This window comes from Mercenaria mercenaria, chromosome 14, assembly GCF_021730395.1.
Source record: "Mercenaria mercenaria strain notata chromosome 14, MADL_Memer_1, whole genome shotgun sequence".
Taxonomy (NCBI): domain Eukaryota; kingdom Metazoa; phylum Mollusca; class Bivalvia; order Venerida; family Veneridae; genus Mercenaria; species Mercenaria mercenaria.
The window spans coordinates 40,714,323-40,727,954 of NC_069374.1; the positions used below are offsets into that span (position 1 = coordinate 40,714,323).

General features: G+C 39.6%; 1 protein-coding gene across 2 annotated transcripts in view; it reads left to right on the top strand.

Moving 5' to 3' along the window:
• The window catches only part of LOC123527407 (F-actin-capping protein subunit beta-like), a 117,159-nt gene that overhangs the window by 49,108 nt on the left and 54,419 nt on the right, over positions 1-13,632 (top strand). For both annotated transcript variants that reach the window (XM_045306826.2, XM_045306828.2), the window contains exon 4: positions 1,550-1,663. In XM_045306826.2, coding sequence (XP_045162761.1) covers positions 1,550-1,663 — 114 coding nt within the window. The remainder of the gene's footprint in view (positions 1-1,549; positions 1,664-13,632) is intronic.

Sequence of the window (13,632 nt, forward strand, 5' to 3'; positions counted from 1 at the left end):
AATTGGTCAGAATATTTGTTTCCATGAAATCACTAGTTCAAACATGTTTTACACTGTTATGGTGTGTTTCTTAGGTGAGCGACCTAGGGCCATCTTGGCCCTCTTGTTTTTTCATTTTATTTACTATGTCCTACGTAGGAGATACTAACTCTTACGTAGTACTTAATATCTCCTACGTAGGAGATACTTATCTTACGTAGGAGATACTAAGTCCTACATAGGAGATACTAAGTCCTACGTAGGAGATACTAAGTCCTACTAAGACAAATTTATATCCCTGTGCTGGCACCAGAACGCTGCCATATGTTTATACATGTAAACTTGTACATCTTTGTTGATGTGTATTTTGGAGAGTGTCCAATTATTATGCCCCACTTCAAAGAAAGAGGGGTATATTGTTTTGCAGATGTTGGTCGGTCGGTCTGTATGTAGGTCGGCATGTAGACCAATCTGTTTCTGGATGATAACTCAAGAACGCTTGGGCCTAGGGTCATGAAAATTGATAGGGAGGTTGGTCGTAACCAGCAGATGACCCCTATTGATTTTGAGATCAGTAGGTCAAAGGTCAAGGTCACAGTGACTAAGAACAGTTAAAACAGTTTCTGGATGATAACTCAAGAATGCTTGGGCCTAGGATCATGAAAGTTGATAGGGAGGTTAATCATGACCAGAAAATGACCCCTAATGATTTTAGGTCAGAAGGTCAAAGGTCACAGTGTCTCAGAACAGTTAAACCATTTCCGGACGATTACTTGAAAACACTTGGGCCTAGGATCACGAACCTTTATAGGGAAGTTAATCATGGTCAGGAGATGACCTCTATCAATTTTGAGTTCAGTAGGTCAAAGGTCAAGGTCACAGTGACCCTATACAGTTAAACGGTTTCCAGATGATAACTCGAGAACACTTTGGCCTAGGATCATGAAAGTTGATAGGGAGATTGGTCAAGACCAGCAGATGACCCCTATTGATTTTGGGGTCAGTTGGTCAAAGGTCAAGGTCACAGTGACCTGGAACAGTTGACCATTTCAGGATGATAACTTGAGAATGCTTGGGCCTAGGATCAAGAAGCTTAATAGGGAGTTCAGTGATGACCAGCAGATGATCACTATTGATATTTAGGTCAGTAGGTCTAAGTCACAGTGACCTGGAACAGTTAAACCGTTTCCGTATGCATTGGCCTAGGATCACGAAACTTAATAGGGAGGTTGATCATGACCAGCAGATAACCCCTATTGATTTTGAGGTCAATAGGTAAAAGGTCAAGGTCACATTGACCCAGGACAATAGAACTTTTGTGCACAGTGACCAAATAATTTCTGTTCCTTGTGCAGTTACTGAATGCATCAAGGGGGGCATTTCATGTTCTACGAGCTCTTGTTTATAATTCATATTCTTTGCATTAAAGAGGAGTACCATAACAGTAAAAATTATATAATGGTAATTCCACTGTTTGAATCCACTGTTGCATAACATTAATTCACTGAAAAGAATGAAATAAAGTTAGTTTAGTTCTTTCATTGTATGCAGTATAAAAAAATATTTGCAGATCACCATGGAGTAATAGCTATGATCCTCCCTTGGATGATGGAACTATACCATCAGAAAAACTACGTAAATTAGAAATAGATGCCAATTCTGCCTTTGACCAATACAGAGAAATGTAAGTATCATAGTTATATCAAACTACAGCAGAAAACTAAATTACTTGAGTAATTTGGTATAATGGAAGATACTGCAATAGAAAACTGACTTGCGAAGTTTAGCATTATGGTATGTTCTACAGGGGATAACTGACTTGATTAATTTTGCATTATGGAAGATGCTACAGCAGAAAACTGATTTGAGTTATTTGGCATTATGGTAGGTTCTACAGCAGAAAACTGACTTGATTAATTTGGCATTATGGAAGATGCTATAGCAGAAAACTGACTTGTGTAATTTGGCATTATGGAAGATGCTACAGCAGAAAACTGACTTGAGTTATTTGGCATTATGGTAGGTACTACAGCAGAAAACTGACTTGAGTAATTTGGCATTATGGAAGATGCTACAGCAGAAAACTGACTTGAGTAATTTGGCATTATGGTAGGTACTACAGCAGAAAACTGACTTGATTAATTTGGCATTATGGAAGATGCTATAGCAGAAAACTGACTTGTGTAATTTGGCATTATGGAAGATGCTACAGCAGAAAACTGACTTGAGTTATTTGGCATTATGGTAGGTACTACAGCAGAAAACTGACTTGAGTAATTTGGCATTATGGAAGATGCTACAGCAGAAAACTGACTTGGGTAATTTGGCATTATGGTAGGTACTACAGCAGAAAACTGACTTGGGTAATTTGGCATTATGGTAGGTACTACAGAGGAAAACTGATTTGAGTTATTTGGCATTATGGTAGGTACTACAGCAGAAAACTGACTTGAGTAATTTGGCATTATGGTAGGTACTACAGCAGAAAACTGACTTGAGTTATTTGGCATTATGGTAGGTACTACAGCAGAAAACTGACTTCAGTTAATTGGCATTATGGTAGGTACTACAGGGCCGGCAAAATCTCAGAAAATTTTACTTGTCCGTACTGCTAGTTTACTGTCTGTACTGCTAGTTTACTTGTCCGTACATTTTGTATAAACTTTTACTTTTGGTATTTGTATAATAAATAAAATAAAACAATGTACTAATTTTCTACTTACATGTATTAAGACAGCCAGCAGCCTATCAAGCCTTATGCTATAAAAAGTCAGACAGTGATGAAATCAGCTTTAAAGTTTAACAAGATAATCACTGCTGTGTGTAAAGTTTCATACACAGTCAGTTATAGAGTTATTGTGGTATCTCAGACTCACTCAGTCCTTGATTTGAAAAATGGCCGATTCTATTTTTAATCCCCCGCCACAAATTGTGGGGGGGTTATAGGAATGGTCTCCTTCCGTCCGTCCTTCTGTCCGTCCTTTCGTCTGTCTGTGACACTTTCGTGTCCGCTCCATATCTCCTAAACCCCTTGAAGGATTTTCATCAAACTTGGGTCAAATGATCACCTCATCAAGACGATATGCAGAACCCATGAGTCAGCCGTGTCGGCTCAAGGTCAGGGTCGCAACTCAAGGTCAAAGGTTTGAGCCTTCCATTCTGTGTCCGCTCTATATCTCCTAAACCCCTTGAAGGAATTTTGTAAAACTTTGGTCGAATGATCACATCAAGAGGATGTCGGAACCCATGAGTCAGCCATGCTGGCTCAAGGTCAAGGTCACAACTTAGGGTGAAAGGTGTGAGCCTTCCATTTTGTGTCTGCTCTATATCTCCTACACCCCTTGAAGGATTTTCATCAAACTTGGGTCAAATGATCACCTCATCAAGACGATGTGCAGAACCTATGAGTCAGCCTTGTCGGCTCAAGGTCAAGGTCACAACTCAAGGTCAAAACTTTGAGCCTTCCATTTTGTGTCCGCTCTATATCTCCTAAACCCCTTGAAGGAATTTTATAAAACTTGGGTCAAATGATCACCTCATCAAGACAATGTGCAGAACCCATGATTCAGCCTTGTTGGCTCAAGGTCAAGGTCACAACTCAAGGTCAAAGGTTTGAGCCTGCCATTTTGTGTTCGCTCTATATCTACTAAACCCCTTAAAGGAATTTTATAAAACTTGGGTCGAATGATCATCTCATCAAGACGATGTGCAGAACCCATGAGTCAGTAATGCCGGCTCAAGGTCAAGGTCATAACTTAGGGTGAAAGGTTTGAGCCTTCCATTTTGTGTCTGCTCTATATCTCCTACACCCCTTGAAGGATTTTCATCAAACTTGGGTCAAATGATCACCTCATCAAGGCGATGTGCAGAACTTATGAGTCAGCCGTGCATGTTCAAGGTCAAGGTCACAACTGAGGGTCAAAGGTTTGAGCCTTCCATTTCGTGTCCGCTCTATATCTCCTAAACCCCTTGAAGGAATTTTATAAAACTTGGGTCAAATGATCACCTCATCGAAACAATGTGCAGAACTTAAGAATCAGCCATGCCAGCTCAAGGTCAAGGTCACAACTTAGGGTCAAAGGTTTGAGCCTTCTATTTTGTGTCCACTCTGTATCTCCTAAACCCCTTGAAGGATTTTCATCAAACTTTGGTCAAATGATCACCTCATCAAGAACTCATGAGTCAGCCCTGTCAACTCAAGGTCAGGGTCACAACTCATGGTCAAAAGTTTGACCTCTATATCTCCTAAACCCCTTGAAGGATTTTCAAGAAACTTGGGTCAAATGATCAACCCATCAAGTTATTTTGCAGAATTCATGAGTCAGCCATGTCAGTTCAAGGTCAAGGTCACAGCTTAAGGTCAAAGGTTCTTTCACTATCCATAGCAGTGGCGGGGGATTTAGCTGTCTTTCAGACTGCCTTGTATTCATTTTCTTAGTAATGTCATTTCCAACTCCACGACTATATTGTTTCAATAAAGTTGTTTTCAAAACGTCATACTGACAATTTTGTAATAAATGGGTTTATTTCTTATTAACACTGAGTCACCAGTTTGGCATTACAAAAACAGCATCTCACTCGAATAGAAATGAAAGGTAAATTGTGGAAAACAAAGATATACGTTCAATTTTCTTATCAGTTGATCTGGGAAAGACCGTTGGCCACCCGTCGTCTTTATGTAGTTGAATATTTTCGAAACAAGTCGTTAATTTACCATGGATATCTTCATAATTATAAGTTTTATCAACAATTAGTTTACACATGTCGATAATTAAACTCAGTTAGCAGAAAACCGACTTGAGTAATTTGGCATTTTGGGAGGTACTACAGTGGAAAACTGACTTGATTAATTTGGCATTATGGAAGATGCCAGTTCCATAACTCTGACCTGCATTTTGGCCAAATTATGCCCTCTTTTGGACTTGGAAAATCCTGGTTAAAGTTTTGCGTGCAGTACATACAGCTATTACTTATAGGCATATAGATTTGAAACTTATTTTTTCTTTTTCTAGATCAGTTACCAACCTAGGGCTTTGATATTTGGTATGCAGCATCATGTCCTCAACCAAAATTGTTCAAATTGTACCCCTTTGGTGAAAAGAGGCCCTGCCCTGGGGGTCCCAAATTTTATATAGACTTATATAGGAAAAAGCTTTAAAAATCTTCTTGTCTGAAACCATACGACCTAGGGTATTGTTCAATATCTTCAGCCACATTTTAGTCGTTAAACACTCCAGTGACAGCTCCAGCTACCTCAGATGTACCCAATTTCACTATCCAGCATGGAAATAGTTGAGTTCACTGTCTCCTATGACAGCTCTTGTTAGCTCACCTGAGCACAAAGTGCTCAAGTAGAACTATTGTGACCGGTCATTGTCCGGCTATGTGTGTCAATATTTGCCTTGTTAACACTCAGTTCTGACCCAGTCTTTATGAAACTTGGGTCAGAATGTTTTTTCTTGATGATCTCTAGGTCAAGTTCAAAACTCGGTCATGTGGGGTCAAAAACTAGGTCAATAAGCCAGATCAAAGGAAGATCTTGTTAACACTCTAGTCCACAGATTAAGTTTGAAACTCCTGATGTCCTCTATGTCAAGTTCGAATCTGGTTCATGTGGGATCAAAAACTAGGTCACTAGGCCATATCAAAGGAAAATCTTGTAAACACTTTAGAGACCATATTTTATGTTTGAAACTTATGAGAATTGGTCAGAATGAAAGCTAGGTCAAGTTTGAATATGGGTCATCTGGGGTCAAAAACTAGGTCACCCGTTCAAATCAAAGAAAGACTATGTGTGTGCAATAGGGGCTGCATTTTTGACTGGATATTTGTGAAATTTGATCAGAAGGATTTTCTTGATGAAATCTGGGTCAAGTTTGAATCTGGGGTCAAAAACTAGGTCACCTGGTCAAATCAAAGAAAAATATTGTGTATGCAATAGGGGCTGCCTTTTTCATTTGATGTGCATGAAACTTGGTCAGAATGTTTGTCTCCATGAAATATTGGATGAGTTTTTAGCTCAACTATTCGAAGAATATGGGAGCTATCCTACTTGCCCCGGCGTCGGCGTGAGCATTAGCGTTGGCGTGAGCGCAGGCTTTCAAGTAGTCCTAATTTTTCCTACTTTTCCTACTTTTTAGGTCTGTTCCTACTTTTTTCCTACTTTTTTTTTGAAAAAACTCCTACTATTCCTACTTTTTCATCTCAGGAAGAAAAAAATATGTTAACAAATGTTGTTGGTCTATTTGTATAATGAATTTTGTTACATAATGTAAGGACTGATGGTGTACTGGTGAGGCTCTAGAGACCTTTGATATGCTGCTGGTGACCTCTTCATTATGTGAGTTGAATACTGACCTTGATATTGGAGCATAAGAGGTTGAAGGTAGCTATGTACAATGGGACCTCAAAGCATCATGAAAATAGAAAAACCTTATATATTGTGCTGCTGTGTAATTGTGAGTAAATGTACAAGAATCAGGCCCAGATCCAGGGCTAGAAAGAGGATGCCCATGCCCGAGCCCCTCCCCAGTTTGCTGAGAAGTGACCTATACTTATCAAGGTTGTACCCAACTATTTTGGCCAAGGATTAATATTTTCTCAAAATTTAGACACAAAAGTGCACCAGAAGCCTCCATACCTATATTTCAAAATTTCCCAGGGGGAGACACACTGGCATCTCAAAAACTAGGAAAATACCCCTCCCAGTACCTCAAAATTAAGACCAAAAAATGAAGTAGAGCTCATCATTTCGTACTTGTACTTCAAAATTTTCCAGGGGGAGAGCACCCTGACCCCCCTTAAATGACTGGGATACCTCCTCCTATACCTAGAAATTAAGACCAAGAACTGCACTCAGAGTTCACCATTTTATACCTGTATTGCAAAATTTTCCATTGGGAGAGCCCTCTAACCCTCCTAGAATGACTTGGATACCTCCTCCCATACCTCAAAATTTAGACCAAAAAATGCACCCAGAGCCCACCATTTCATACCTGTATTGCAAAATTTTCCAGGGGGAGAGCCCCCTGACCCCCCCCCACCCTCCCAACCTCCTAAAATGACTTGGATACCTCCGCCTAAAAATTAAGACCAAAAAATGCACCCAGAGCCCACCATTTCATACCTGTATTGCAAAATTTTCCAGGGGGAGAGCCCCCTGACCCCCCCCCCCCCCCCCCCCCCTCCCAACCTCCTAAAATGACTTGGATACCTCCGCCTAAAAATTAAGACCAAAAAATGCACCCAGAGCCCACCATTTCATACCTGTATTGCAAAGTTTTCCAGGGGGAGAGCCCCCTGATCCCCCCCCCCCCCCACCTCCTAAAATGACTTGGATACCTCCGCCTAAAACTTAAGACCAAAAAATGCACCAAAAGCCCACCATTTCATACCTGTGTTTCAAAATTTTCCATGGGGACAGCCCCCTGACCCCCCTAAAATGACTGAGATACCTCTTCCCATACCTAAAAATTAAGACCAAAAAATGCACCCAAAGCCCACCATTTCATACCTGTGTTTCAAAATTTTCCAGGGGGACAGTCCCCTGACCCCACTAAAATGACTGAGATATCTCTTCCCATACCTAAAAATTAAGACCAAAAAATGCACCCAGGGCCCACCCATTTCATACCTGTATACCTGTGTTTCAAAATTTTCCAGGGGGAGAGCTCACTGACCCCCCCCCCCCCCCCCCCCCCCCCCCCCCCACTCCTCCTAAGATTACTTGGATACCTCCGCCTATACCTCAAAATTTAGACCAAAAAATGCACAAAAGCCCCACGATTTCATACCTGTATTTCAATATGTTCCAGGGGACAGCCCCCTGACCCCCCCCCCCCCCCCCCACCATCACCCCTAAATGGAGGGGAGTACCCCTCTAGTAATTCAGAACTTAGACATTATATCAAAAACATTCAGGGAGAGACCCACTCATCCCTCCCCCAACTTGGACAGAGGCCCCCCAACCCACCAAAACCTACCCCCTCTTGGCGCTATGCACTTCACCAGTGAGGTGCGCCGGTGATGCTTTTGTTCTAAAACTGGTGAGTTTTTTCTCATAAGTTCCTACTATTTATCATCAGATTCCTACTTTTTTCCTACTTTTCTCCTACTTTTTTATAGCAGAGGCTCCTACTTTTCTCCTACTTTTTCATCAAAGGTCACTTGAAAGCCTGTGAGCGTCACACAAATGTTAAAGTTTGCGTACCACCCCAAATATGTTCAGAGTCCATAGAGATATTGCTTTCATATTTTGCATACTTGTTTACCATCATGACCCCAGTCTGTAAAAAGGAGGAGGCAACTCTATCAAGCATTTTGACTAAATTATGGCCCCTTTTCGACTTAGATTAAATGTTAAAGTTTGCGTACCACCCCAAATATTTTCAAAGTCCAATGAGATATTGCTTTCATATTTTGCATACTTGTTTACCATCATGACCCTAGTCTGTTTAAAGGAGGAGGCAACTCTGTCAAGCATTTTGACTGAATTATGGTCCCTTTTCGACTTAGAATAAATGTTAAAGTTTGCGTACCACCCCAAATATTTTCAAAGTCCATTGAGATATTCCTTTCATATTTTGCATACTTGTTTACCATCATGAACCCAGTCTGTAAAAAGGAGGAGGCAACTCTATCAAGCATTTTGACTGAATTATAGCCCCTTTTCGACTTAGAATAAATGTTAAAGTTTGCGTACCACCCCAAATATTTTCAAAGTCCATTGAGATATTGCTTTCATATTTTGCATACTTGTTTACCATCATGACCCCAGTCTGTAGAAGGAGGAGGCAACTCTGTCAAGCATTTTGACTGAATTATGGCCTCTTTTCAACTTAGAATATGCTTATTGTAATGTTAAAGTTTTACTCATTGCTTATATTATACTATCAAGAACTGAGAATAGTCGAGCCTGCTGTCCACTGACAGCTCTTGTTTGCTCACCTGGTGAGCATTTGTGACCGCTCAGTGTCCTTCATCCGTTGTCAGTTGTCTGTCGTGTGTCCGTCAACATTTTCTAAAAAATTCTTCTTCTTGAAAACACTGGGCAGAATTACACCAAACTTCAGACTTGTATAGGAAAAAACTTCAAAAATCTTCTTGTCTGAAATTACAAGACCTAGATATTTGGTATGTAGCATTACCTTGTGGTTCTCTACCAAGATTGTTCAAATTGTTACCCTGGGGTCCTAAGTTTTATAAAGACTTGTATGTATAGGAAAAACCTTTAAAAGTCTTCTTTCCTGAAACTGCAAGGCCTAGGCTTTTGATACTTGGTATGTAGCATTGCCTAGTGGTCCTCTACAGAAATTGTTCAAATTATGCTCCTTGGGTGAAAAGAGGCCCTGTGTTGGGGGTCCCAAGTTTTACATAGACTTATATAGGAATTTTTAGCTCGACTATTCATAGAATAGTAGAGCTATTGGACTCGCCCATGCGTCCGCGTCCGCATCTGCGTCCGCGTCCCGATTTGGTTAAGTTTTTGTATGTAAGCTGGTATCTCAGCAACCACTTGTGGGAATGGATTGAAACTTCACACACTTATTCACTGTGATAAACTGACCTACATTGCACAGGTTCCATAACTCTGTTATGCTTTTTTACAAAATTATGCCCCTTTTTCGACTTAAAAATTTTTGATTAAAGTTTTGTATGTAAGCTGGTATCTCAGTAACCACTTGTGGGAATGGATTGAAACTTCACATACTTATTTACTGTGATAAACTGACTTACATTGCACAGGTTCCATAACTCTGTTTTGCTTTTTTACAAAATTATGCCCCTTTTTCGACTTAGAATGTTTTGGTTAAGGTTTTGTATGTAAGCTGGTGTCTCAGTACTCACTAATTGGAATGGATTGAAACTTCACACACTTGTTCACTGTCATGATCTGACATGCACAAAACAGGTCCCATAACTTTATTCTGCTTTTTTTCAAAATTATGCCCCTTTTTCAACATAGAAATTTTTGGTTAAGTTTTTGTATGTAAGGTGGTATCTCAGTATTCACTAATGGGAAAGGATTGAAATTTCACACACTTGTTCACTGTCATGATATGACATGCAATGCAAAGGGTCAATAACTCAACTTTGCATTTTACAAAATTATGCCCCTTTTTCAACTTAGGAGTTTTTGGTTAAATTCCTATACGTAAGCTGGTATCTCAGTATCCACTAATGGGAATGGATTGAAACTTCTCATACTTGTCCACTGTCATGAGCTGATAAGCACTATGCAGGTTCCATAACTCTATTTTGCTTTTTTACTAAATAATGTCCCTTTTTCGACTTTCGTATTCATTCAGTCGACAAGGCTGTTGAATAGTCGAGCGTTGCTGTCCTCCGACAGCTCTTGTTTAAAAATCTTCTCGTCTGAAAGTTCAAGGCCTAAGCCTTTGATATTTGGTTTATAACATTGTGTAGTGGACTTCTAACAAGATTTTCAAATTATGCCCCAGGGGTGAAAAGAGGCCCCGCCCTGGGGGTCACTTGTTACACGAGTTATATAGGAATAAATACTAAAAAAATTATCAAATCATACTTCCTAGACTGCTTAATTATAATTACCTGATGACCCCAAGTGATTAGGGGTCACTTGACTCTGACCTTGACCTACTGACCTACTTTCTTGTTTTTCAAGATACTGCCTTGAAATTTGGATGACATGTACAGTTTTGCACACCGATCTTAAAACTGACTTTCAGTGACCATGAATGTGACCTACTGACCTACTTTCTAATATTTTAGCATCAGTTTGCCATTTTAAACATGTGGCTCATATTACTCAGGTGAGTGATTCAGCAAGAAACATTATTCCATCCTGCTTTTTGCAAGAATTATGGTCCTTTTGGACTTAGAAAATATCAGATTTCTTGGTTAAGTCTTGTAATTAGATCAACTTTTTAGCTCACCTGAACACAAAGTGCTCATGGTGAGCTATTGTGATCGCTCACCGTCCGGCGTCTGTCCGTCCATCCGTCCGTGCCCGCGAAATGATGGTTAAGTGACTGCATAACGGTACTGTCTCTTTGATGTCATTCATTCCGTTCTGTTTATGTGACCTTTTTCTTTTTATGTGACAGTTAGAACAATAGAGAGAACAATGGGGGTGTCACATAAAGACCGTTTCGTTAGAACGTCCGTCCGTCCGGCCGGCCAGGGTCCGTCCACACTTTCCTTTAAACAACATCTCCTCCTAAACCACCAGGCCAATTTTGATGAAACTTCACAGGGATGTTCCATGGATGGTCCTCTTTAAAAATTATTCAAAGAATTGAATTCCATACTGAACTCTGGTTGCCATGGCAACCGAAAGGAAAAACTTTAAAAATCTTCTTCTCTAAAACCAGAAGCCCTAGAGCTTAGATATTTGGTCAGGGTTAGACACTAACTTCTTTGAACAAGGTTCCCAAAGGAATCTCTACTTTTTAAATCTGGGGGTCCTCCTCAGGCTTTGGGATCCCTCATAATATGATATATAAAAACAATCACTACAGGTGTCTTATGAGAAGTTACGGTCGTGACCCCAGTGGGATTCGAACCCGCAACCTCTGTATTGAGTGGCTGACACCTTAACTACTACAGAAGAATGTATCCAAACTGATATCAATTTACATGTTTGCCAATGTCAAGACAAGGTCTCGATTTTGGAGACACTTGTATCTTATAGATATAATCATTGTCAAGTCTATTGTGACAACCACTAAAAATTATAATATCAAAAAAAAAATTCTTGACTTCTCTTCATATATTTTAAAATATAAAATCTTAATATTACCTGGCATTTATATTTCTGATGATACAAAATTTATTGTAGTTTCTCTTCGAGGTTTGAAGATATAAAGTGTTAAAGTAAGGGAATTATATTTTTAGGCATAAAATTCTGTTTTGGATAACTTTCACATTGAAATTCATATACAATTTCATTTTGATGTTTGAAAGTTTGATTTATAGTTAATAGACTTATCTTACGAATCGGAATCGGTAAGTATTTATATAAAAAAACAACCATCAAACTGAATAACACTACAAAAATAACGGATCGTAAAATTTCTGAAAGTGCAAAAAGATCGCTGAGATCGAGACTCGTAACCGACTACAGTATTCTTGTGCTAAAAATTAAAATATTTTTAGATAATATTACGTAATATTTTGATGATCAAACGTCGGTACATCACGGGTGACTTCCGCTGCAATTAACTCTTGGGGTGTCATAAAATATTTGGAAGTCGGGGTCCTTCTGTTTTGATTAACACTTCCCGTTATGTAAGGCCATAAATTCCAAGCCATCTTAAACACAAATTGTTGTTCAGGGGAAATCTGCATGTATCACGCGTGACCTTCATGACCTAACACATTTAAAAAATACTTAGATGTTAAATGGTTGTTATTTTTAGAACGAGGAAAGTCCCGCGAACCGGCCAGTTGCAAGCAGTTTTCTCAGTAATTTTCCATGACGTAGCGTCGTGCACATGTAGGAAAAAAACCCGGTGTCTTTCTTTGCAAAGTACTCGATATATTTAAATAGTAACCACATGATCTTGTACGTAAATAATGATGACGACATCCCATATTTTGAGTTAGTACTGTAAACATCTGGAATTTGTTTCTTTAGGAAAAGAACGAAAATAAAGCGATTGATTATGAGACACGGGATAAAACGATTCTGTTCAAATGGCCGTTAATCGGTATTATACGTTTCTATCGGGTAACCGATAGACACGGGTCAGTACGTTTCTGTTTGGTAATCGATAGATACGGTGATAAACGTATTGATGTGGGAAAGGGTTAAAATATTTTTCAAACAGGTATTTATCTTTTACTTTTTGGATATCATTGACAAAAAAAATAGGTATCCAGCTGGAATCCCAGCTTTTAGAAGTTGGTGGTCCTCCTCAAAATTTGGGATCCTCGGGCCCCGGGACACCGTTAGTGTCGAACCCTGATTGGTGTGAAGCATTGCCTAATGGACCTCTACAAGTTTGTTCAAATCATGACCCCGGGGTCAAAATTGACCCCGCCCTAGGGGTCACTTGATTTTACATAGGAAAATCTTAAAAAATCTTCTTCTCAAAACCTGAATCCCTAGAGCGTAGATATTTGACATATAGCATTGCCTAGTGGACCTCTACTAAAGTTGTTCAAATCTTGACCTCCGGTTCAAAATTGAACCCACCCCAGGGGTCACTTGATTTTACATATGAAAATCTTCAAAAAAATTCTAAAAATAAACAAGAAGGCCTAGAGCTCAGATATTTGACATGTAGCATTGCCTAGTGGACCTCTACAAAATTTGTTTAAATCATGACCCCCAGGGTCAAAATTGACCCCGCCCCAGGGGTCACTTGATTTTACATAGGAATATCTTGAAAAATTTCTTCTCGAAAACCAAAAGCCCTAGAGCTTAGATATATGGTGTGAAGTATTGCCTAATGGACCTCTACCAAGTTTGTTCAAATCATGACCCTGGGGTCAAAATTGACCCCGCCCCAGGGGTTACTTGATTGTACATAGGAAAATCTTAAAAAATCTTCTTCTCAAAAAGCATAAGCCCTGGAGCTTTGATATTTGACATGTGGCATTGCCTAGTGGACCTCTACTAAAGTTGTTAAAATCATGACCCCGAGGTCAAAATTGACCCCACCCCAGGAG